Source organism: Erpetoichthys calabaricus, chromosome 3 (assembly GCF_900747795.2).
Source record: "Erpetoichthys calabaricus chromosome 3, fErpCal1.3, whole genome shotgun sequence".
Taxonomy (NCBI): domain Eukaryota; kingdom Metazoa; phylum Chordata; class Cladistia; order Polypteriformes; family Polypteridae; genus Erpetoichthys; species Erpetoichthys calabaricus.
Genome location: NC_041396.2, coordinates 268,784,753 through 268,807,525, shown reverse-complemented (window position 1 = coordinate 268,807,525; position 22,773 = coordinate 268,784,753). Strand labels below are relative to the sequence as shown.

The following is a 22,773-nucleotide window of genomic DNA, read 5'->3' as shown; positions in this document are numbered from 1 at the left end:
TCTTTACATTTTAAAGCATAAAACTAATATATGTAATGTGCTGAATAGGCACATTCTTTTACTAAAATGATGTTATTCACCTTGTTATATTTGTAATTTAAATGTATGGCACAAAATGTAGAGGCCAAAGACAAGTAATTGTAAACTGCTTAGAAAAACACCCATCTGTTAGAAACGCTGAGAAAAAAACACCACCCACTGGTTTATCGATTATTATATTAGAAAGCCTTGAGTTAACACAAGGAGTGACAACAAGCCAAGTAACAGATGCAAGGATCCATGCTGCAGTGTTTCCACATAACAACGATACTCTTATGTTTTTTTCTGGAATTTTTGTCTTTGGATTTAAGAAATTGGCACTTTTTGCCTAAAGGAGATTAGCGTGAAATAGTCAAATCAACAGGGATTCTGTATGAGTGTGCAAGTGTGCATACTGCGCACAAATGTCTCATCTTGTGTTGATTTTTACCTTCTGCCAGATGCCCTATATCTGGCATAACTGGTGTGCATAACAGATGGACAGGTTGCTGGATTTCTTAATTTCAAGTTTATTTTGTAAAATTAAATTCTTACTTGCACACCTCCTCAGAAAAAAGGAGGTGATGCAATATCCATAAAAAGACACATTAATAATAAATGGTATACAAAGAGTTTAACATATATTCAGGTATATACAGCAGTTGCACACCTGGTGGGTATACCATGAAATTCACGAAGAGAGTAATCCTCAAACCAAGATGCCAGACTTATCAGTACCAATTTTGATTCCCCCAAAAAGGATTAGCGCAAGACAACAAAGCTTAGTGGAGTGTTGAGGATTGAGAGTTCATGAAATTCCCACACGATGAGTAATAAAATTTTGGTGAAAGGTTTCAGATTTTTTTTTTTAGCATATCTAATGTTGCCGAATTATCGTTTAATCTTACATGTTCATTACAAATTGGTAAAGCAGTTATAATCTAAACTATCTCTTGCCAAATAGACATCATTTAAATTATGTCATTCAGTGCAGGGACCATTTTGTCAGTGCCAGTTTTTTTTTTTTTAGCATATTTAATAATCATAATCATAGGTACACTATTGCTTAAATGAAGCCGATATTCGTTGCAAACTGGCAAAACAAAATCTACACTGTTTATTGAAAAACTGCAGGAACTAATAATATCACATTTAAATTATTATGCAGTTAATCGCTACTGCTCTTTCTTGTCAGTGTGAAACAAAACGAACAGTTAACGAGAAACACTTTGCGTTCATGGAACCTACTAAACCTTGTTTATTTAATTGAGGTTTATAGAGCTATGTCTGTTTCTTAAACGCGCTTCGTGGAAACGTCATGCCTTTAACCTTTTCTTTTCAGCATGGAAGTAACCTTTAACCTTTTCCTTTGCAGATGCACGCCGACGCAGCCCTGCACAAACTCCGTTATATGCGATATACATACAGATATGTGTTATTTATTATTAATGGCTGTTTCGTAACTTTACACGTAAGAACTCGGACTCTTTAGATGTACGAAGCATCAAGCCCAACAAGAAAGGTGTTTGAGGCTTCAGAGTTGCTTTTTATTCTCACCATTGACAAAAAAGAAAAAAAATCGTAGTTAGTGCCTACAACGACAGTGAGCTCTCAACTCGGATTTCATAATTTGTCGAGTGACTAGAGTCGTGCTCCCGCCTTGTTTCACAAGCCTCAGACTTGTCTGTCTCGTTGCGTCACGACTCAGACAGTCACAGTGTTATAGAACGGGATATTCCATACCGATTGGCTGTGTGCTTCGACCAATCAGCAGTCCATGCCTAAGGAGTGGGATGACAGCTGATGCCACGTGCATGGAGTGTTTTGAGAGCAGCTCGAGGAGATGACGTCATCAGCCAATCAGCGGTGCGATTATTATGCAATGCCTCTGCGCTTTCGAAACGGCGCAGAAGGGGAGGAGTGGGAGTTTGGACCCATGTGTGTCGAAAAAGGAGCACAGAATATCTCGATTTGGGTGTTGTCGCTTGTTATCTGGAGGCATGGAATTGAGGTGAGGTTGTAAACCTATAATCTTGACAAATGTTGCGCGCATTCATTTTAAACCTTCGTTCATATTGTATGGTAGTTCTCGTGAAAACTGCAAACGTCAAAAACGCTCAGCTGCGTTTTTTGACAGGTAATATGTGATAAGTCACGTTTTCTGCTACTTATTTTATTATTATAATCAAATGTTTAGCATGTATATACATTACAAATAAGAGTATTTGTGTGTATATGTGAGTGCGCGCGTATTATTTGTAGCGTTGGCACCACTGACAGAATAGCAGGTAAAAAGGTGGTTTACTTTTTCATCAGTTCAAGTACCATTTTAGTTGCTTGCCTTGTCAATGGTATACATATAATGAGTGGCCTTTGTAAATTTAAATCAGCTTAGTAGAAGGTTTTATGTGGTTGTGTGTTACATCAACACCACCACCTACACTTATTTAATGTAGTGTGGAGTATGGAAAACGTGATCATTCCATTAGTTATATATCCATCCATTTTCTTTATCTACTTTATCTTGGTTTGTATTGATGGGAACTGTCTGTTTACCAAGGTTTAGTAATTATATAGAATTAACTTTATTATAGCCTAAGTCTAGATAGCAATTTACATTATTGGTTTCATGAAGGCTGAAAATGAAACACAAAGTGTCAAAACCGTGTGGACTACAGCCTAAAGTGCTGAACGGTAACCTGTGGAATCTGGTGTGCCTTTAGCTTACTGTAGAATAATAGTTATTATAAGCAAATTTGGGACTGTTGGTTGAATACTGAGTTTAGAGTGGTTAGGTTGAATAGTTCTGAATAATGCTTCTAGGTAGGAAATACTGTAGTATTATTGTTATATACTTTATAAACACAGCCTTGGCATGTTTAAACATTAGTGAAGCAGGTGTGTGAAGAAGATAGTATAGTATAGCCAACTTATTGTCAGGGTAAATTGCTGAACTACACTACAAAGTTGCTGGTTCATTTCTCCATTAATATCTCACCTTGCGTATTGCCCATACCAAGTAAATTAATGTACCAGTGCCCCACTTATTTAGATAATGTGTATAAACAGCTGTATTATATTTAGACATTTTTAAAGTTTTTTTAAAATGAAATAATTAGGTAAATAAATGTAAATGCACTGAAAAAGTTTAACAACCCCAGCATTACAGGTAAAGGGTAATTTTAGATGCAGATATGATATACTGTAAAAATAAACTGGCCATTCTTAGTCTGTTATGCTCTGTTTTACTTCTTGTAAGTGGGTCTTTATTTGCATTGGATGGGCTATTTTATTTATAATGAAAAAGTAGGTTGACCGTTAAGCACTGCATTTTCAGTTCTTGCAATAAACTTTACTGTGTGACTCTAACCAAGTTATTTATGCTGTAAGTTCTCACATTGTAAAATATATACTTATAACTATTTTTTATACCCATTAAGAATATAAAAATACTTTAGAAATGATGTGTGCAGTACATTATTCCAAGCAGGGAAACAGTCGGCTATCCCATTCTCTCATTGTTGGTTGCAAGTCAAGAATTATCCTTTTTTCCACACATATCTTTCAGTATACTCTGGTCAACTGTGGTTTATATCTTGTGTTGCTTGAGAAATTACCTCTGGAGTGTTAAGAGAGTTGATTGGTGTTTTAAATACAGTGTGGCTGCTAGATCTTGAAGAATAAACAAGATCCTGTTGAACATTCTTAGAGTTTAAAGTAATGCTTCCATGTTACATATATTGTTAAAAAAATAATTGATTTATCACAGTATGGACACCAGTGACAGTTGGATGTAACTAATAAGACTGTATTTCTTTGTTGGTTAAATTACAAAAGAATTATAGATCTCCACTAACTAAATTAAGGAAGAGCTCAACCTGGACTTACAGTATAGGATTTAGTTAGATGTTTCTAAGGAACATTTTGGTAGAAACAGGAATGAATGGCTGACAGCCATCCATTCATTTTCCAACCCGCTGAATCCGAATACAGGGTCACGGGAGTCTGCTGGAGTCAATCCCAGTCAACACAGGGTGCAAGGCAGGAACCAATCCTGGGCAGGGTGCCAACCCACCGCAGGACACACACACACACACACCCACACACCAAGCACACAAACTAGGGCCAATTTAGAATCGCCAATCCACCTAAACCTGCATGTCTTTGGACTGTGGAAGGAAACTGGAACCCCACCGTGCTGCCCCACTTGAAATATGCCAGTCCTAATACGTTTATTTGTATGCACATCGGTTTTTAGTTCAGAGGAGATTGTAAGCAAGCCATATAAGTAAAGATGCTTGTCTAACAAATGAAATTTATAGGTTCAGTCTTTAGCAGCTGCCCATGGGCCTGTATTGACCAAGCATCTCAGAATTACTCCCAAGAATTGCACTAAAAGTCACTTCTGGATAAGACTTTGTCCTACCTCAGAGTAGGACATAGGAAACATTCATGAAGTGTCTTCGTCCCAGCTAAGAGTAGGAATTCACATCTGAGAATGAATGACGTCACAATTTTACAGCACCACTTGGTGCAAGTTCATCTTTATGATGATGTTTTGTAGTTTTCTGATACTAATGCTGAGGCTTCACTGCAAAGATGATGCTGCTGGTTCTGTTGATGATAGTAATAATAATAATAATTAAAGGAGGAAAATGTAATAAGGTAGGATATTGCATTAAGCTGCACATAATTGTTGCCACTTAGCAACATCATGAATAATATTGTAGCGAACACCAAAATGGAAAGACTGAGACACATACACCGAATGAGAGTAAAGCCCAACACAGGCATATTTATTTAACAATGAATACACCAGGGGACTGTTCCTGCCTTGCACCCTATGCTTTCTGGTATAGGCGTCAGAGTTTTGAAAATGAATAGATAGGTGATCAGAAGCTTTACTTACAGATGTATCACCTTCTCATTGTTTTGCCAGCAGAAAATACCTTGTAAAGTAACAGTTTTACTAAGACTAACCAGTTATTTTAATACTGCTTCAGAAGTCATGTTCACTCTTCAGTTTCCCAAAAGTCTTCCACAGTGTTGTGCCTTTCTCCATAATCCCCCCTTTATTTTCTGCGACATTCTATTTATCCAGGGCCCCGAGAGTCTTCACCTGCCTTTTTTTCCAGCCCTGCTTATATTTATGGTAATATATGGCTACTACAACACAGTTTGTGTTGTATAGCTTACGAGTCACATATGCGTGCTCATCCACACTTGAGGCAATGATCTTTATGTGCATGCTGATTTGCATGAGTGTGGCTTGCTTTAATATTACTTCATTTTCAGTGCTGGGTAAATGTATAAATGTGTGTTATTACCTCACATATTGTATGGGCAGTTAAAGTTTGGTGAAAAATTCAAGAAATGCTTGGTTGAGATATACCAAAATCATCAAAATTCCAAAGCTGCATTTTACATGTAACGTTACACTTTCATTTCGGCTGACAAAGCTTGGCTTCTCTGCATTGACAAAATGATCATGCAATGTACAAGGTTTGCTATGAATATTATTCCATCTTTGTCGGTCAATATCTTTTAACAAGTTAATTGTTATCCAGTGTTTCCAACACATTCAGCGTTTCCAAGGATGTAGGTGATAATCTCTGCCTGAACACCATCTTCTGTCAGTTCCTAGTGAGTTACTACTGCTCACGAGCTCTCATAAATCCTGGTGAAGTTAGTAGTAGTTGTGTAACTTAGGAAAACACATCCAGTCACTGTCAGTGTCAATTTTGCACATTATTCTTTTGGATGCATGACCTTTTTCAGCTACTCTAGCTTACACCCATATTCCAAACATGCAGATTAAGTTAATTGTAAAATCTAAATTAATACATTGTAAGTAGGTGCATGAGGAGTGTGCCTGCAGTGCAGTGATCGGTGCATGATGTTCTGGGACAGACCATAGCTACTTATTACCCAATAGATGGATCTATTCTAGAGTCACTTTTGTTTATAGTATTTATGTTGGTCAGTATTGTAGTTATTATAGACGCTGACAGATGGAATAAGTAGTGAAATGTTAAGAATAGGTGTTTATGCTCAGTACTTGCTTTACAGCCTTTAAGACCTGATAGGAACAAAATCAGTTAAGTGTCTGTATCTATTTTCCATTGAGCCATTATGGGTAGCTGTTGTTGTTATTATTATGTAAATTAGGAATTAATACTAGAGTGGATGCCAGTCCTTCACAGAGCATGCTCACACTCCTGACAGTGAGTGTCAAATTGAGCTGATTTGGAGGTAACAACTAAGTTCAGATGTACATATTTGGTAATTAGAAGGAAGCCAGAATATGTACATAAACCTGAAATCGACATTGGGCGAGTGTGAAAACTCCACTTATACAATGACAAAACTGGATTTTGAACCCACGTCACAGTGGCTGTCAATTTAAAGTGCTGACCACTGTGTAACTCTGTCTCCTTAAAATCATAGTTGGCCATTATTTTATGTTATTCCAAATTCAACCAGTTTATATAATTAATATTTTTTATCAGGGGCTCAAAGTGATTCCATTATTGCACTTGGTTTAATGGCAGATTATTTATGACTCTGTTGCCATAGATAGTTTTTCCTTCTACAACTTAACAAGAGAAATACTATTGTAGTCTGGAGTATGTCAGCCTTGGTAAACTTTGTGCCAAAGTAGAGGTCTTTACTCTGACGTAATACAGTAATTGAAGTGCAGTGTTACCTTTTCTGATGTACATCCTGCGGCTTAGCTGTTTAGAAATCTGTGCTAATGAGGAGTAGCTATAAACAGCTAAACAACTGAGATGTTTAAGATCTGCAGCCTTTAAATAGTTTCTGGAGAAATGTGTCATTAGTCAGTAGTCTGTTTGGTCCTGTTATTTTTAGGTAAATCTTCATCCTGCTGACTAGATATACAGTTGATTTCAGATAAGCTGATTGGACTTATTTCTAGAGTTGCGGATGGTGGGTTTAATGTTATAAATAGATACATAGGTCTGTATTTTTACAAATAGATTCTAAAGTAAGCATTTATTTAGCAGGCCTCTGATTTTAAACTAGAAAGTAGTAAAATATTCTTTGTTACTCAGTATTGCCTAATCTTATTTTTGTTTTATATATACTTTTCTTTCTTAATCTTGTAAAGCACTTTGACCTACACCATTTGTATGAAAATGTGCTATATAAATGTTGTTGCAATTGCAATAAAACAGTTGAGAATACTACAGGTCATTTTTTTGGATTGGGATTAAAATGGAATTTAAATTTAAAAAAAAAGAAAAAAATAAAACTTCACGTAACTCGCAGTTTAATAAATTATTTGGCAAATTGCATACATTTAGGGAGTTGACTGCCACAGCTCTTGTTCTTCCAGAGATGCCCATTGTGATTCTGTAAAATTTTCTAGGCTTTGCATCTTCATGTTCAGAGTTACCAATAGGTGTCACCCTTATCATTGTTGTAAAAAGCAGGTGGACAAGGATGATCTTGAAAATTGTAAACATTCATGTTTATAGTTCCAGCCAGTGGATGGCACTTAAATTAAAATGCAAGTTTAGTCTCTGATTTTTTTTTTTTTTTTTTTCCTTCAGCTACAGTTTGGGGGAAATACTGATGTGATAAAGTAGTCTCTTTTTAATATTTATATATAATTGTAGAAAACATGCCTGTCACTGAAGTTAATTTAATAGTTTCACTTGCTTATGTGCTTGTCTAGCTTACTTTCAGAAAAAAATTACTGTCATAATCTGGTAGTTGTAATCAACTACCGTTTTCTGTCTGCAGTAACTTTTTGAAAACAACAAATATCATACAGCCTTTAAGAACAAATAGTCAAAGTGTCAACCATCATCTTGAAAGATATTCCTGCTTGTTTTCATTCAGTGGCAAAATTTGTTTGCTTTGTGAACCATGTGTTGCTTTCATATAGTGCCAGTTTCTGTAGTAATTATTATTGTGACTTTATCTGGTATTACAAAAAAAGATAAATGAGTTTTTCCATTCAAATTGAAGAATATTCTGCTAAAACTACAGTACTTTGCAAAAGTCTTAGGTGCTTTATATGCACAAAATATATGTTTAAGGTTATTAAGTTTTGTCTTCTGGATTAGTGTGTCAACTGAGAGATGCATATTTTAGAGTTCATTTTGCACAAAGTGAAGGAATGCAGTAAGAGAGTTTCTTTCATTAAGGACATTCAAATAACATAGTAATAGACTAGTTTCTAGTTAAAAAAATGTGAGACCTGTGTAGGCATACAGCCTAGTGCTTGATCATGCAAAAATGACAAACTGGTCCTAATTGTTAATGATATAGTGTGTAGGTTGAACTACAGTGATTTAAGTGGAACAGAATGTGCTGTATAGAGGGGATAAAACTGGGCTAGGGGCAACCATTAATAAGAAGGTGGGGCTGCAATAGATGTGATGGTTTAATCTACAAATCTTAGAGTGAGCAGAATGACAAGAAAGAAGGTGTTTTCATGGTGCACAGCTGTTTTCAGATGTGTTATCGAAGCTCTTTTGCAAAGGTGCAAAGGCAAGTTTGAGGATCAGAAACACAATGGTCATCCATGGAAACTGAGTGCAGCAAAGCTTACTTTTGTTTGAAATCGGAACATGTCCAGCGCCGCTATCTTGCAAAAACCATTGGGACCTTGGTATACCTAACTACAGTTGGGAGAAATTTTACCAGAAATGGATAAATGGGGAGGATTACGTCAGGAAGGGCGTCCGGTGTAAAATTTTGCCAAATCAGTATGCAGACAAGATGATCCGCTGTGGCGAGCCCCTAATGGAAGCAACCAAAAGAAGAAGAGGTCTTCATGGAAGAGTTGTGACCAATAAGACATTCCTACTAAGTGGAAATAAAGTCAAGTGCAGAAAAAAGGCAGCAGAGAATTGTTTAGCTCCAACAGAAGGCAGTTTTGTATGACAAAAGGGTGTAGACGGGTATATGCATGAATGTCTGCTGGCAATAGTGCAGCATGGTGGAAGTTTCATGAAGGGTTTGGTCTGCAGATTGATTTAGTGACCTGATAAAATTTGATTGTCTGTTTCACTTCTGAGATGTATAAGGAGATTGTTATCCATTTAGCAATGCAAGGTTCAATTTGGTCCCAATTTCATTCTGCAGCATGGCAATTAACCCCAAGTATATGAGCAAAAGCTTAAAAATATCAGCAGCAATAAAGAGTAACACGGAATCCTGTAATAGATGGTATGGGAACCATAGAGTCAAAGCCTGCAGTGAAACTTTGGCAAGTTCTGCAAGAGGCTTGGAACAACCTAACATGATAGTAACTAAGAGAATTGATGCTGTTTTTAAGGCAAATGGTGATTTTTGCCAAATATTGATTTATTTTTTTCTGTTTACTACACCTGTGGTGGGTTGGCGCCCTGCCCGGGATTGGTTCTTTACTTGTGTCCTGTGTTGGCTGAGATTGGCTCCAGCAGACCCCCCGTGACCCTGTGTTCGGATTCAGCAAGTTGGAAAATGGATGGATGGATGTTTACTACACTTTCTGAGAAGCGTATTGAATAATAAAAACTGTGTCGTTATTTTTGAAAGCACGCTCGTTTTAAAGTTTTTTTTTTAATGGTTTATACTGTATTTATTATTTGTGTATGTCATACAGTACACATTTTGGTAAGAAGCAAGTACTGTATAAATAGGTAATCCATATTTATAATTGCACCTGAAGAATTACGAATCTCTAGTTGATAATTTAAAAAAAAATTTTTTTAGTAATTGTATATTTTAACAGCAAAAAAAAGCTATAGTGCAATGAATGATTAAAAATGATTGCATGTGTATAAGTGCATGTATATTTACATTTAAGAAGTGTTTAACTGTCAATATCAAGTAACTGAATCAATATGTGAGAATATATATTGTAGCAGTAGAGGCTTTTGTCCACCTCTTGAACCCTCAGGTACCACTCCAAACACGAGGTAAAAGCACAGAACTTCTTTATTTTACTCTTCTTGTACTCACGTGCACAAAGCACCCTCCACTCCACACTACTCATATAATAAATCACTAATCACAAACAATACTCTTTCCTCCTCGCCCAGACACTTCGCCACCCTACCTCCCAGCTCAGCTCAATGTCTGGGCTTTCCCATAGTCCTTTTATACACCCTGACCCGGAGGTGTTCCTGTCCAACAGTCCACAGTTCCTTATTCCTTCCGGGTCAGGGTAAACAATCCTTTTCTTCACCCCGGGAGCACGTCGTTTCTTCCTGTCACGTGACCATGACGTACTCCCGGGTTATAAGGCACATAAGAGCCCACGAGCACCCCTACAGCGACTCCTGGTGGCCCCCAAGGTATCCAGCAGGGCTGTGTGTAGAAACTACAAAGTCCATGAGGCCCTGCTGGAACTCGGGGCACGTTCGTGCTGTCCGGAGAGCTCCTCCTGGCGGCCTGGGGGTGGCGGCCCGGAATCTGCGGCCGGCCATCCATCACAATATATATAATTAATATATATGTGTGTGTGTGCGTGTGTGTATTTATTTTTAATCTATACAAATACTGAAAAGCAGTTTTTTTACTTTCTCATATACGAAGTATAGAGAACGTATTGTAATCGTCCAAAGATTCAATGTCTAGATTTTGATGATTCTTGACATTTTAGACCTCCCTGACTCTCTCGTATGTGAAGTATGGGGAAAGTATTGGAATCCTCCAAAAATTCTATTTGGAGATTTTGGTGAATCTCGAGTCCGAAAATACCATTTTTGAAATTATGTCTGTGTGTCTGCCTCTGTGTGTGTGCGTGTAACTTGAGTAGTTGGGTCAACCAAATTTTGCATACAAGTATTTTGTAAAAAAAAAAAATAATAATAATAATAATAATTTATCAACTTTTGGGCTTTTTCAGTTAAATGGAAGTGGTACTTTACCTTTTATTTATGCAGTTACAGAGTCCGTTTTATTCAACTTTACTTTTATAATAATTGTTCAATATATTATTAATTTGATTTGCTTTGTTGTTGATGGTTCTTTAATGTACATAATATAAAAATATAATCATTGTCTTGTGGTTTACTCTTCAAATATCTATCCCCATATCTGAATGTATGAGAAAGTCTAGGGGAAACCACTCCCGATTTTTTAAATGCTTTGTTTCAGACAGGTTAATTTACAGATGAAATTGAACAAATATGACAGCATTTAATTTTTAGAAACATTTTTGTTTATGGTCCTTAAGCTTGTAATAAATGGAATGTAGGATGGCATTTAGGGAGATGGCATGTTTAGGCAGTATTAAGGGTTTTTCTTTTACTTCACAGTGGTGTGAATATTGATTACTATTTTTTTGATGTCCAGCAGAAGGGACACCAATATACTGTACATAAAAGCAGTAAGACAGTGTGTGTCTGCAGTGTGCTGTGTTAAATTAAATGTCTTGGTTTTTCTTTGAAACAAAATGTCACAGTTAAATTAGCATGTTAACCTTCATATTTTGCTGAAAACGTTTATGAATTTATTATTTTTACATGCTGTGCAAACCAAGAAAGAAAGGACAGCTCTTAATCAAAGCTTCTAGACAACAGATTTCTTCTGTCTTTTTCATCAGCCTAAGAAATGACTCTGAGCTTTTGTTTCTTAATTTAAGGGCAGATATACAGTACACATGCAGGGTTATCTGTGGGAAATAATATGGTAAATTTAGAAAACATGTGTGTTGATGCCTTTATTTATGTATTTTATTTATATATATATTATATATATAATAAAGAGAGAGATCTATAATATATTGAAATATAAATATAGATAGATAGATATACAGAGTGATGGAAGTGGTGGAAAATAGATTGTGTTGGTAGTGGTTTAACACTGCCAAAGAGAAGGAATCAGAAATAGTTTAGGTAGTTTTAACTAAAGAATCTGTGGCTTCTGCATGGGCCAACCAACACTGGGCCCACTTACACCTGCCATTAACATGCATCTTAGTTGATTTGGTCTTGATACCACTGACATGCATTAAAAAAGGATAGCAATCACATTTAAAACAAGTATAGTTGGAAAAGTGTTGTCTATTCACATATAGCAAACATATGAGTTGAAAGGATACAGGGAAAGTGACCAGCAATGAGTGCTGTTCACCTTTAAAATGTTACTTGAGTTTTCTTGGTGCACCTGTCACATTTTTGAAGTCCTACTAAAGCACTAAATTTGGCATGCCTTCATTTTTGTAGTTTTTTGCATTCTGATGTTATGGGCAGGTAATTTAATTCCATGAGTAATGTGGCAGCCACAGTTTCTGCTGGCCATTGTTTTGTGTCTGTTGAGGTTTCCAGTTAGATCCATTGGTTGAAATATAACCATTCTAATATTCAAGAATATTGAAGAAATTGTTGTTTTTGCAGGTGGTCAAACACTTATTGACACAGTTACTTCAAGGAGAAGAAGATCCAGAATTCTTTGGACAAAGAGACATAATGAAAGAACAGAAGTTTCTTAAACCACTAGGGTGATCAAAGTACTATATAAAAATTTTGTAACTGGATGATCTTGAGTCCCTCCTAAACTACATGAAAGCTGTTTATCCTCAGCCCTCTTGTATTTGTTTTAGCAGGTACGAATTCAAGGAAAAGTTTGTCTAAATATTTCATAAATAAGTTTTGTTTTTTTTAAACACTGGATTTATTGTACTCAATACCAGCATTCTATTACAAACTATTTTTCTACTTCCAGTTAATACAAATTACATTTTTTGAACTCTGTAGATATTCATAGTAATGCATCAGTCTTGTACTCAAGAGTGCCCTTCTTAGTGTTGCATCCAGTGTGTTCAGTCTGCCGAGTTATGACTGACAGCAACTACGATTCTGCCTGCAATCATGGTAATGATGTGCCAGCTGTGCTGCCTGCTGCTGTGGCCGTTGTAGGAACCAGTTACCCTGGCAGCAGTGATAGCCCCAGGAGTAACAGCTGCAATAAAAATTGCAGCAGTGGCAATTGTGACAACTGTAACTCTCTTACAAGCAACAGTAACACCAGCAAAGTTGGGCCACCAAACAATGGAGCTGGAGGAAGCACTGGAAGTGGAGTTCGGAGTGCCTGGGGTTCACGGGTGCAAGTCAAGCCCCCTTGTCAACAGAAGCAGGCCACAGGAACATCTTCTGATGACATGGATGTGAACAGTAATGGCAACTCAAGTGGGAATGATTCAAATGGAGGAGAGTCGAATGAAAATGAATCTCGTGGGCGCCAGTCAACACGAAGCTCCAACAGTAGCTCTAGCCGAAATGGCAAGGATTCTGCAATGATGCTGGAAACTACTGAGAGTAACAAGAGGTGGGCTTTTTGTATGATTGTGTGGTTGTTGAAAGTAAAGTGGCAAAATTGGTGTATTTAGATAGTTGTTGTGTACTTGATTCCTAATAGCACTGTTTGCTGTCATTCAAGATAAGTCTTTTCTGAAAATGTTGTAGTTTGGGTACAAAATGAGAACTTGTAGACGTTTGCTTAGTGGTCAACATTTTTACAGTAGCTGCATGGAGTAGTCATGTATTCTTAATTAAAGGACTTTATTTTTTTTTGTTTTTCTTCTTCCATATCTTCACAGCTCAAATTCTCAGAGCCCATCTCCACCAAGCAGTTCGATAGCTTACAGCTTACTAAGCACCAGCTCAGAGCAAGATCATCCCTCTACCAGTGGCTGCAGGTATGACCTTTATTTTTAATTTGACTTTAGAAAATTTAGAAAAGTTATTTCTGAGCATATATTAGGTGAACTCAAACACCATTTGTTAAATTGTGTAATTAGGCTTATGTTATAGCAAACTTTGCACTAGGCCACTTTATATAATTAATTTATAAAGTGCTCTTTTTATCTAGCTGTTTACTAAAAATGTTTGTTTTTTAATACATAGTTACAGTTTAGAGATTTGTTTTTATGTGGACTTGATGTAAGATTTCAAGGCAAAAGGTCACAACGTAGCTGGTGACTGTTAGTTTTGCTCAGTATTAAGCTGTTATTATTTTATATTATAGATGAAATGCTAGCATATACTTTTATTTGGGTAAAGTTTTCAACATTAGATATTGTTTATTTGTTTTATTTCCCTCCCTTACGCTACCCCTAGCTCTGACCAGTCGGCTCGTGTGAAAACACAAAAAGAACTAATGAAGGCCCTAAAGGAATTAAAGATCCGTGTGCCAGCTGAAAGACGAAGTAAAGGCAAACCAAGCACTCTTGCTGCTCTACAGTATGCATTGTCATGTGTAAAGCAAGTCAAAGGTGAGTTGAGTGGCAGTGTTGGCTGTAGATTCAGCAAATAATAGTAATTTACATTTTAAGGATAGTAATGTTCGTTTTGTGTTTTTTTTGGTAATGGTCTGCCTAGGAGTTTCAGACAGCATACGAATAGGGGATGGTTCCCTTAGCAGCATCAAGCTATCTGAAAATGGGAGTTGGGTGGAGGGTTTCTTGGAGTATCCTGCAGCTTGTGAATGGGGGATGGTCTTGGATTGTGTATAACTAGACCTATTACTGCATGTTTCTTCCAGGTGTAATATTGAAAGTAGACCAATGACATTTCTTAGACACTCTTTCATTGGCAGGTAGTTGGCAATAACAGCATTTCCTTCCTTTCCACTTTTAGCGAAGCTATACCATATCTCACAGCCACAGCTTGTAGCAACCTTAAAAACGCTTTTGTTAAGTATGTATTCCTTGAGCTGTTTTGACCTGGGCCAACCGATTTCCTTCCATTTGATAGGTCACTTTCCATGCCAGATGAGGTGCCGTCTCTTTTTTTCCAGTCTAGGACACCACCCCGTCTTCACTCATCAGTCCATGAGCAAGTGGTGCTGTTCACATGGCCCATCAAACAACTGTCCAGCGCCCTTCATTTGCATAAATTCTTTCCCAGCGTAGCACAGTCATTGAATGTTAGCATAGTTAAGAGTTATCACCCTAAACTATTGATATATTAGTACAAAAATTGGGTCACAGCATAGTCTATGGTGTTGCTCTGATTAAATTAAGGAGCTGTGCAAATTTTGGCAGAGATTGGTCTAACAGTTTGGATTTGTATAATGGACATATATAGATATATATACACACATACAGCTTGAGCGTTATATATTAGATTTTCAGTTGCAAATTTAAAACTAAAAAAGAAATTAAAGATAAAAGAAACTAATAAAAAAACAGTTTACAAAACTAAAACATATCAGCAGGTTTAGTTTTTAATGTTTGCAGATAGTTTTGTCGAGCTACCTATTGTTCAACAGAGATAAGGTCAACTCTGTAATTATATGAGGTCTGTATTCTTGTTGTCAAATGACCTTTCAAAACTTCAAGTGATTTGTTAACAACATTCTGCTCAAGGATGTTAAGTGTAGAGAACAATTTTATTTTCAAAAAGAATTTCTCATTACTGTGTGAGGTGACAATATGCAAAACACCTGACAAATAATCTGAAACATTTTTTTTACACTGTTCATAAGGCATTTAAGTCAACATTTTGTTGATCAATACACTTTAATGTCAGGGTTTTAAGTTATTATATACAGTAAGTGTAAAGAAAGCTAGCAGCTTGTCGTAGTTGACATCACTCGTCATATGCTGCCTGTACTAGTCGTAATTATAGCTAGCATGCCATCACTTATAAACAGATTGACATTCTGTAAGGCATCATCTACACATAATTAATCTGCCTTGTGCCCTGCAGATCAGTGAACAGCAGCTTTGAAAGTTGCCCAAAGCTTTTTTTACACCAATCACATCCAGAAGCAGTGTCAGAGTTTACAGAACTCAAAAATCATCACCTTCATATACTTCACTGTCCCTGGAAGTAGCAGATATAATGCTGTCACTGGCTATTGTTAAAGAACTGTCACTATTACAACATGATAAATTGTTTTTTTTCTGTATGTGCTTTTCATTCCAACAAAGTGCACTCAGCCCTCCCAATGTCACAAATACTGTCCCAAATGCCACTTTTCACTAGTGTCTGTATTTCACTGGAGATTAAACTCGGGGATGACTTGCGCTGGACGAGTGATCTCAAGACTAATGGTAAAGGAGTTAAACAGGACTCAATCAGCTACACTAGCAGCAGGATTGTTTGTTTGAGAAACAAAGATCACATTTTGTACATCTTGAGACATTTTTGGGTTCCTGTAGCCTGCCGGGTGCTAGGTCTGAGCCCAGGTTAACCCATGCAGAAATCTGGCCATTGGTACAGGTGCCTATATTAATATATATTAATTTACATATTAAAATAATTTTGTGGTGTGTCTGAGGAAGAGCTAATGTGGTGCTGGTGTCAGAAATTCCCCCTTTACAAGATTAAAGTATAGGTAAGATTGAGGAGATCAAAAGTTTAAAAATATCATAGTATAGAAAGTATTGATCTTGCAACTGATTGAACCCAATTGGACAGTTTTCATTTGAACAGGTGGAACACTGATGACTAAGAAGGTATATGCACAGACTAGTTGAGGACTGTTCCTAAGTATTTAATATTTGCATTAAACTTTAATGATTTTTGTCACAGTTACATAACATTTGTACTGTTGTTTATATAGTTCTTTAAACTGGCTTAGTGCTTATTCCAGATTGTGTAAGTAAGAACAACTGTAATCAATGTGTAAAAATGCATTCATAAAAATGTTTCTTAATGAGAAGTATGAAACCGTTTATGATCAGTCAGTAATTAAAATGACATTTAGCTTGATGTAGTGTTAGTTTAATGGAAAGACTGAGTTTTGATATGAATCCGCACCTAGAATCTAAACGGTATGTTTATGCAGTTAAAGGGCATGTTTTTTTTATGCTCTTTGTCTTAACTAATAAACTGTTAAAGAGATTTATTTATTTGGTACTTTTGTGCTGACTGATGACATATTGTAAATTTTCTTGCACTTACCTCTAATGCTTGTGTTTAAATTACCCTCTCTTCACTTTGATGCCTTATTTTAGCCATTTGTCCATAGATTCACATTTGTAAACAAGCCTGATTTTAAATACAAGCAAAAAAGCAGTTCTTTCGATGTCAGCATTCAAGTTAATAAAATCATCTCTACATGACTGCATTGCATGTGACCTTTATGTTTAGAACTCAGCATTACTATTAAATTCTAATTTACTACTGCAGTACTTAATTCTAAATTATTATACAGACTCAAATAAATGCATAACTAGTAGGTTAGAACAGGATGATTATAAATGTCTGTTTTTCTACCACAGTTTTGTAAAACTGGTTTATGGAATTTAGTAACAGTTGGAAACCTTATAGACCATAATCGTAATACTATAAATATAAATGGGGGGGGACCCAGAATTTCATTATTTTGTTTTATTTTCACAGCAAACCAGGATTATTACCACCAGTGGACAGCTGATGAGAACCAGACATGTAAATTGGACTCGTCGTCTTACACAGTTGAAGAACTTGAAAATATCACATCTAAGTACACCCTAAAAAATACGGTTAGTAGTTCTGGTTACTGAATAGGAATTGGACAATGGAATGATACATACTGTCTACATTTTTATCTGAAAAATTAGATCTTAACAAATACCTGTCTGCCTCAAAAAAAAACTTTTCTTGAGCTTTTACTTGGAAAGTTAAAAGCCATATCTCCTACTTGAAATGTGTTAAAGACTGTAAGAAAGAGACAATCAATTGTTTCTCTTTTCAATCTTTTTTCCTCTAATCCCTGCAGGACACATTTTCTGTAGTGGTGTCTTTGCTGTCAGGGAAAATTGTGTGTATTTCACATCAAGCTGCATATATTCTACATTGCAAGGAAGAATTCTTGAATGGAGCCAAATTTGCTGAACTTCTGGCACCTCAAGATGTTAGTGTGTTTTACAGCTCAACTGCACCCTGCCATTTACCATCCTGGTCTGCTTGCATTGGAACAGGTAAGCAAAGATTTTCTTAGGGCTTCCTGTTTCAAACTTACCTTACATTTTGATTGACTTTTTACTACAAGGCAAAAAAGAAAGATAGAGATTGAGATTTTGTTTAAACAGTTTGCAGGAATAGTCTGTCTATATGAGTGGAAGAAATCTTGCTCACCTTGGTTTGGGGATTTTTTTTAATAACAGCACATTTTTTTTCCCATTTATACCATGATTATTTTAAAAGCCTGTGCTTAATTTCTAAGGCCAGAGTGCCACTGACTGGTCACTGATCACACAAGGAATTTGTTAATGTGATGCAGTCTAACCTGTGGGCACCTGAAGGTGATTATTGTGATTTTAAGTTATTTTTGATGCACTCACAGTAACTCCCCAAACCTGGTTTAAACTAGCTTTGTTAATGCCAGGTTGCAGCGTGCTTTTCCTGAATTCATCTACTTAGTTTGAGAGAGCAGGACTTGGCTCATTTTCTTATGTGGGTTTACTTGGCTAAAATAGTTTATACAAGATATAATTCTGAATTAAACAAAAAAAAAAGTGTTATTAACTTTCACGTACATTTCAATCAGTCTAATAACAATTGGTAGACTATACACAGGATGAAGACCTATTAAAATAAATGGACATCAATTTGTCTTCCAATTTTACCACCTATTGGCTCTTTATACAGTAATATACAGTATTCTTGTAATTTTGTATATTTGAAGCCTGTACGTGTTCTTTTTGCACTTAATCATTAGAATCCACTTACTTCGGTAAAATACACAGTGTGCACAGCAAAATGACAAGTTACAGCTTGTGTTGCAATACTAGTAATTGTGTAAAGGAAGAAAAACAAATTTGTATTCATAATGTAGAAGACTGTTTACAATTGAAGTAAAGACAAAATTTTTAGCTTTTAACCATATTATGAACTATACATTCTCTGAGAGTATACATTTGAAATAGACACATAATAAAAGTATTCCCAAAGCAACTTATTTGTTTTTAAACATATCTGATAATAGTTTGTTTAGAGAGTTAGTTGAAGAGATTTGTGAATATGAGCTAGACATGTCATGAACAAATGTGGCTACACTTTCTGTTTTACCTCTTCTGTACCAATACCACTGCTTAAATGCTATGGTTATGTTTTTTTGATTTCTTAAATAATTCTGTATTTACCTGTAGGAATAATTTATTTTAATATTGATGTGTAATGACAAAAAAAATCATTAAATCACTGTTTGTTGTTTTTTTTTAATTGGGAAATATGTCCATTATTTTGGATTAAATCATTCTTGACTGTAAAACACCAAAACACATTCATATGTTTGAACAGAACAATGACCCCAGTTGAAGAAAGAGTAGTAACTGAAAAATACAGGTCTTCCCTGCATTTGTTTTGGGAGATGGGAGTAAAGTTATGCTATGATTACATGCAATCAGAAAGATAAAATATTTGAATTTTTGAGCTGTAAATTTCATATGAATGCCCTAGGAAATTGAAGCTCTGAGGCAGGCAGTTCCGGGAAAGGAGTGCTACCCAAATTCACCGAGTTGTGATTCACTGCTGACCCTTCATCTCACTCAATTGCGTAAAATTAAAAATATGACATATATCTTGTTTTTGTGGTTGAATTGCATCTAGAGAGACACAATAAATCTTTAATAGATAGATAGATAGATAGATATGTTTAGTATGCAGCTTGCTTTCACAAAGAACAGTTTATTTTTAATTGCTTTATTTTACAAACTGACAGCAACTTTGTGTTTCTCCCAAAAATCTAACTAGAAATGTATGTGAATGCACTGAAAGTGGAAGATAAAATGTCAAAATCCAGAGCTCCAAAATCTCCGATAGCTCATGAACACAATGTTAGACTGAGTCTTAACACTGCTACAGCTTTAGATCATATACAGTATTAGAGCTCAAAACTCTGTCTAATATGAACATGATTTAATAGAAATTTGGACGCCAAACAGTTAAGGCAAGTTTTAGCAACCAGTTAAAGTAAGAGTTGCTTATGTCTACTATAGATCTTTTCAGATTCAGGAGGTAGACTTTTGTTTCCAATTTTTGTTTTTTGCTCTCGCTATGTTTTCTCAGTCACTACTAATACAGTTCTATTACGTGTAAAGCAAGTAGCCCAGGGACTGAGTTTTCAGAATACTGCTATAGGAAATACATACATGTTTACATTTATTCTATCTTACAGTAAGGATGACATTTCTTACATGGAACTGTTAAGATAAATTCTGTATCATATTGTGTGAGCACTAAGTAGTATTTTTTTTATTCTAGTGAAGCCAGAAAGCTACAAATCACACTGTAATAAAAACAGTGGTGTTTTTAACATAATTTTGGTGAGGCCACACAGACTTTGGAAAAGAGAGAGAAAGAAGGAGATGCTGTCAGAAGGGGTGTATGAAAAGCCTTGCAGTGAGAGATGAGTCAGATGATGAAACACTCTGAGAGCAGCACTTATAAGAACTGCTCCACTGGTTAAATCCATTAGCCTGGATATGTAACCATTGGCAGTCTCAGGAGGAGAAAAGATCATTGGAACCACATGGAAGGAGCCATGAAAGTTTGAAGCTATGTTGTTTGTCTGATTAATAGCTACTAGTAAACCTAGAGGTGCTGCTTTTCTCAATATTTGGGCTACCAGAATCTGTATTTTTGTTTTAAACTGTTAACCAAATAATGCTGTAAACAAAAAAAATGTAAAAGGCTCTATTAATATATTACATTGTCATGCAATACAGTTACCAAAGGACATTTTTAAAATATTTCAGTACCAAATATTTAAAAAAAACGACAGAAACAAATGAAAATTGTTACATTTCCAGTTTTTGTTCAGTGGGTAGAGTGCTGCATTGTTTTGTACAAAAGTAATCAATGTGATTCATGATAATGATGACAGCTGCTCCAACTGTTTAAGTGAAGCCCCTAGGCAGAACTGAACAGTTGTCTTCCTTATGCACATGCTCACATAGAGCTATGAGGTATGTGAGAACACTGCAAGGTTTAGTTGAACAGTGAAAAAAAAATCTGTATTAGTTTAGTACTCTTTTGCTAAAGTATAAACTTAAAGTCCACATTGTTTTACTTGTCTTTATTTTCCCATAGCTGCCCCACCAGACTGCACAAAAGAGAAATCCATGTTCTGTCGGATCAGGTCAGTAAATGTGTTTCGACCAACTAAGTGGATTAACTTTAATGTAAATGATATAACTGTACTGGAATTCTATTGCCAGTACTTCATTCACTGATTTCATTTCATAATACATACCAAGCACCCGGAATTTGTTTTGTTTTTTTATTCTTAACACACATTGTACTTCTGTCTTATCATTAGCTAAGTGATTGTTTTTTTCTTTTTTTGTAATTATTGTGTGTTTGGTGGGTTGTGTTTGGTGGCTGTGTGTATGTTGTTGTTTATTATAATATTTATTTCTTGAGATTCTGCAAAAGCTAAATTTCCCCTTGGAACAAACAAAGCACTATCGTTTTATCTTCCATACTTGTATCTACTTTTGTTCATGTCAGATTGAATTCATTGTCCACTGAGTTTCAACCACAGCCACTGTACAGTATATGACTATTTATGTTTTAAAGCAATTTGAAGTAAAGATTCAGGTGTAGCATTACTACACTGTTTTTTTCTGCTGGATTTCTTTGATTTCTCAGATTTCTCAGTATACCTTTGTCTTCTAAAATCAATGGTTAAGTCCATTACCAATATTAGTTATGATTAACAAATACACAGGCTTCTAGCCACAAGATTGATGTTATTGAAAGAGAGAAAATGTATTGTCTGGTTTGGTATGGTGTGTTGGTCATCTTTTCTCTATGTTTAAATAGTTCTTCTCTAAATAATAAAATAGGGATATTTAATTTTGTTTATTTCCAAAGTGCTGGTCGAGGTGGAGATAATGAGATTCGCTACTATCCTTTTCGTCTCACTCCCTACCTGGTCACACTGAAGGACCCGGACACAACAGATGGACAGCCATGCTGCCTGCTGATTGCAGAGAAGATTCACTCTGGATATGAGGGTAAGCACTGAACTGATCCATGAGTTCTGCTTTATTAATTAGCTTGCAATTTTCTTTTAGCTTTGGGTATGACTTTAAAAACAAAGATGAATAGAGATTGAAAAATGATATTGAGTGTAAGGCATTTTCTTGAGCTTTAAAAATTTCCTTTCTGTAATTTACAATATTTTTTAAAATAATAACTACTGTTAAATCAGAATTTTCATTGAGTTTTGCTTCCTGGGAATGAGAAGACATGGCTAAATAGTAGATGTGTAGTGAAATGACACACTAATGGCAATAATGGTCACTGTCCTATGTGGAGATCTTCCTCAGGATTAATAGGCAAATGCACTACCTTCTTTACCTTACTAAAGGGGTTGAGATGAACTCCCCTCGTGGTGAACCAGAAAGAGTTTCATTTATAAAGACCCAGCTTTAGCATAACAACTTCTGTTTTTATTCAGCACCAAGAATCCCTGCAGACAAGCGTATTTTCACCACAAGCCACACACCTAGCTGTTTGTTTCAAGAGGTCGATGAACGGTAAGTTGAACTACCTCCATTTTTTTTTTTATTGAATTTTATTTGAAACAAATAACATTCCATACAATCAAGTCAAACTTAACCATAATTCTACCACTACCTAAGAGAACGAGAGGAGACCTAACAACTAGAGCAAATCTTTAAAAGCAGCTAAAAAGGAAGGGTATCTTTTTCCCCAATGTGGATACTTATTCTAAAATGTTATTAATTAGATCCTGCCATATTTATAAAAAAAAAAAAAAAAAAAAAATTTTGAACAGATTGTCTAAGTGAGAATTTGATTTTTTCCAATTTCAAATAGTATAAAAAAAAAA

The 22,773-nt window shown here is 35.7% G+C and overlaps 1 protein-coding gene across 3 annotated transcripts in view; it reads left to right on the top strand.

The window, feature by feature from the left end:
• The window catches only part of LOC114648914 (period circadian protein homolog 1-like), a 67,890-nt gene that overhangs the window by 12,895 nt on the left and 32,222 nt on the right, over nt 1-22,773 (top strand). The window contains exons 1-9 of one of the 3 annotated variants that reach the window (XM_028798248.2): nt 1,930-2,029; nt 12,378-13,308; nt 13,580-13,678; nt 14,100-14,254; nt 17,334-17,455; nt 17,692-17,893; nt 21,006-21,054; nt 21,792-21,934; nt 22,381-22,459. In XM_028798248.2, the coding sequence (XP_028654081.1) occupies nt 12,818-13,308; nt 13,580-13,678; nt 14,100-14,254; nt 17,334-17,455; nt 17,692-17,893; nt 21,006-21,054; nt 21,792-21,934; nt 22,381-22,459 (1,340 nt within the window). In that variant the 5' untranslated portion in view covers nt 1,930-2,029; nt 12,378-12,817. Of the gene's footprint in view, nt 1-1,929; nt 2,030-12,377; nt 13,309-13,579; nt 13,679-14,099; nt 14,255-17,333; nt 17,456-17,691; nt 17,894-21,005; nt 21,055-21,791; nt 21,935-22,380; nt 22,460-22,773 lie in introns of those variants that run through there. The other 2 variants (XM_028798247.2, XM_028798251.2) reach the window with 2 other exon arrangements.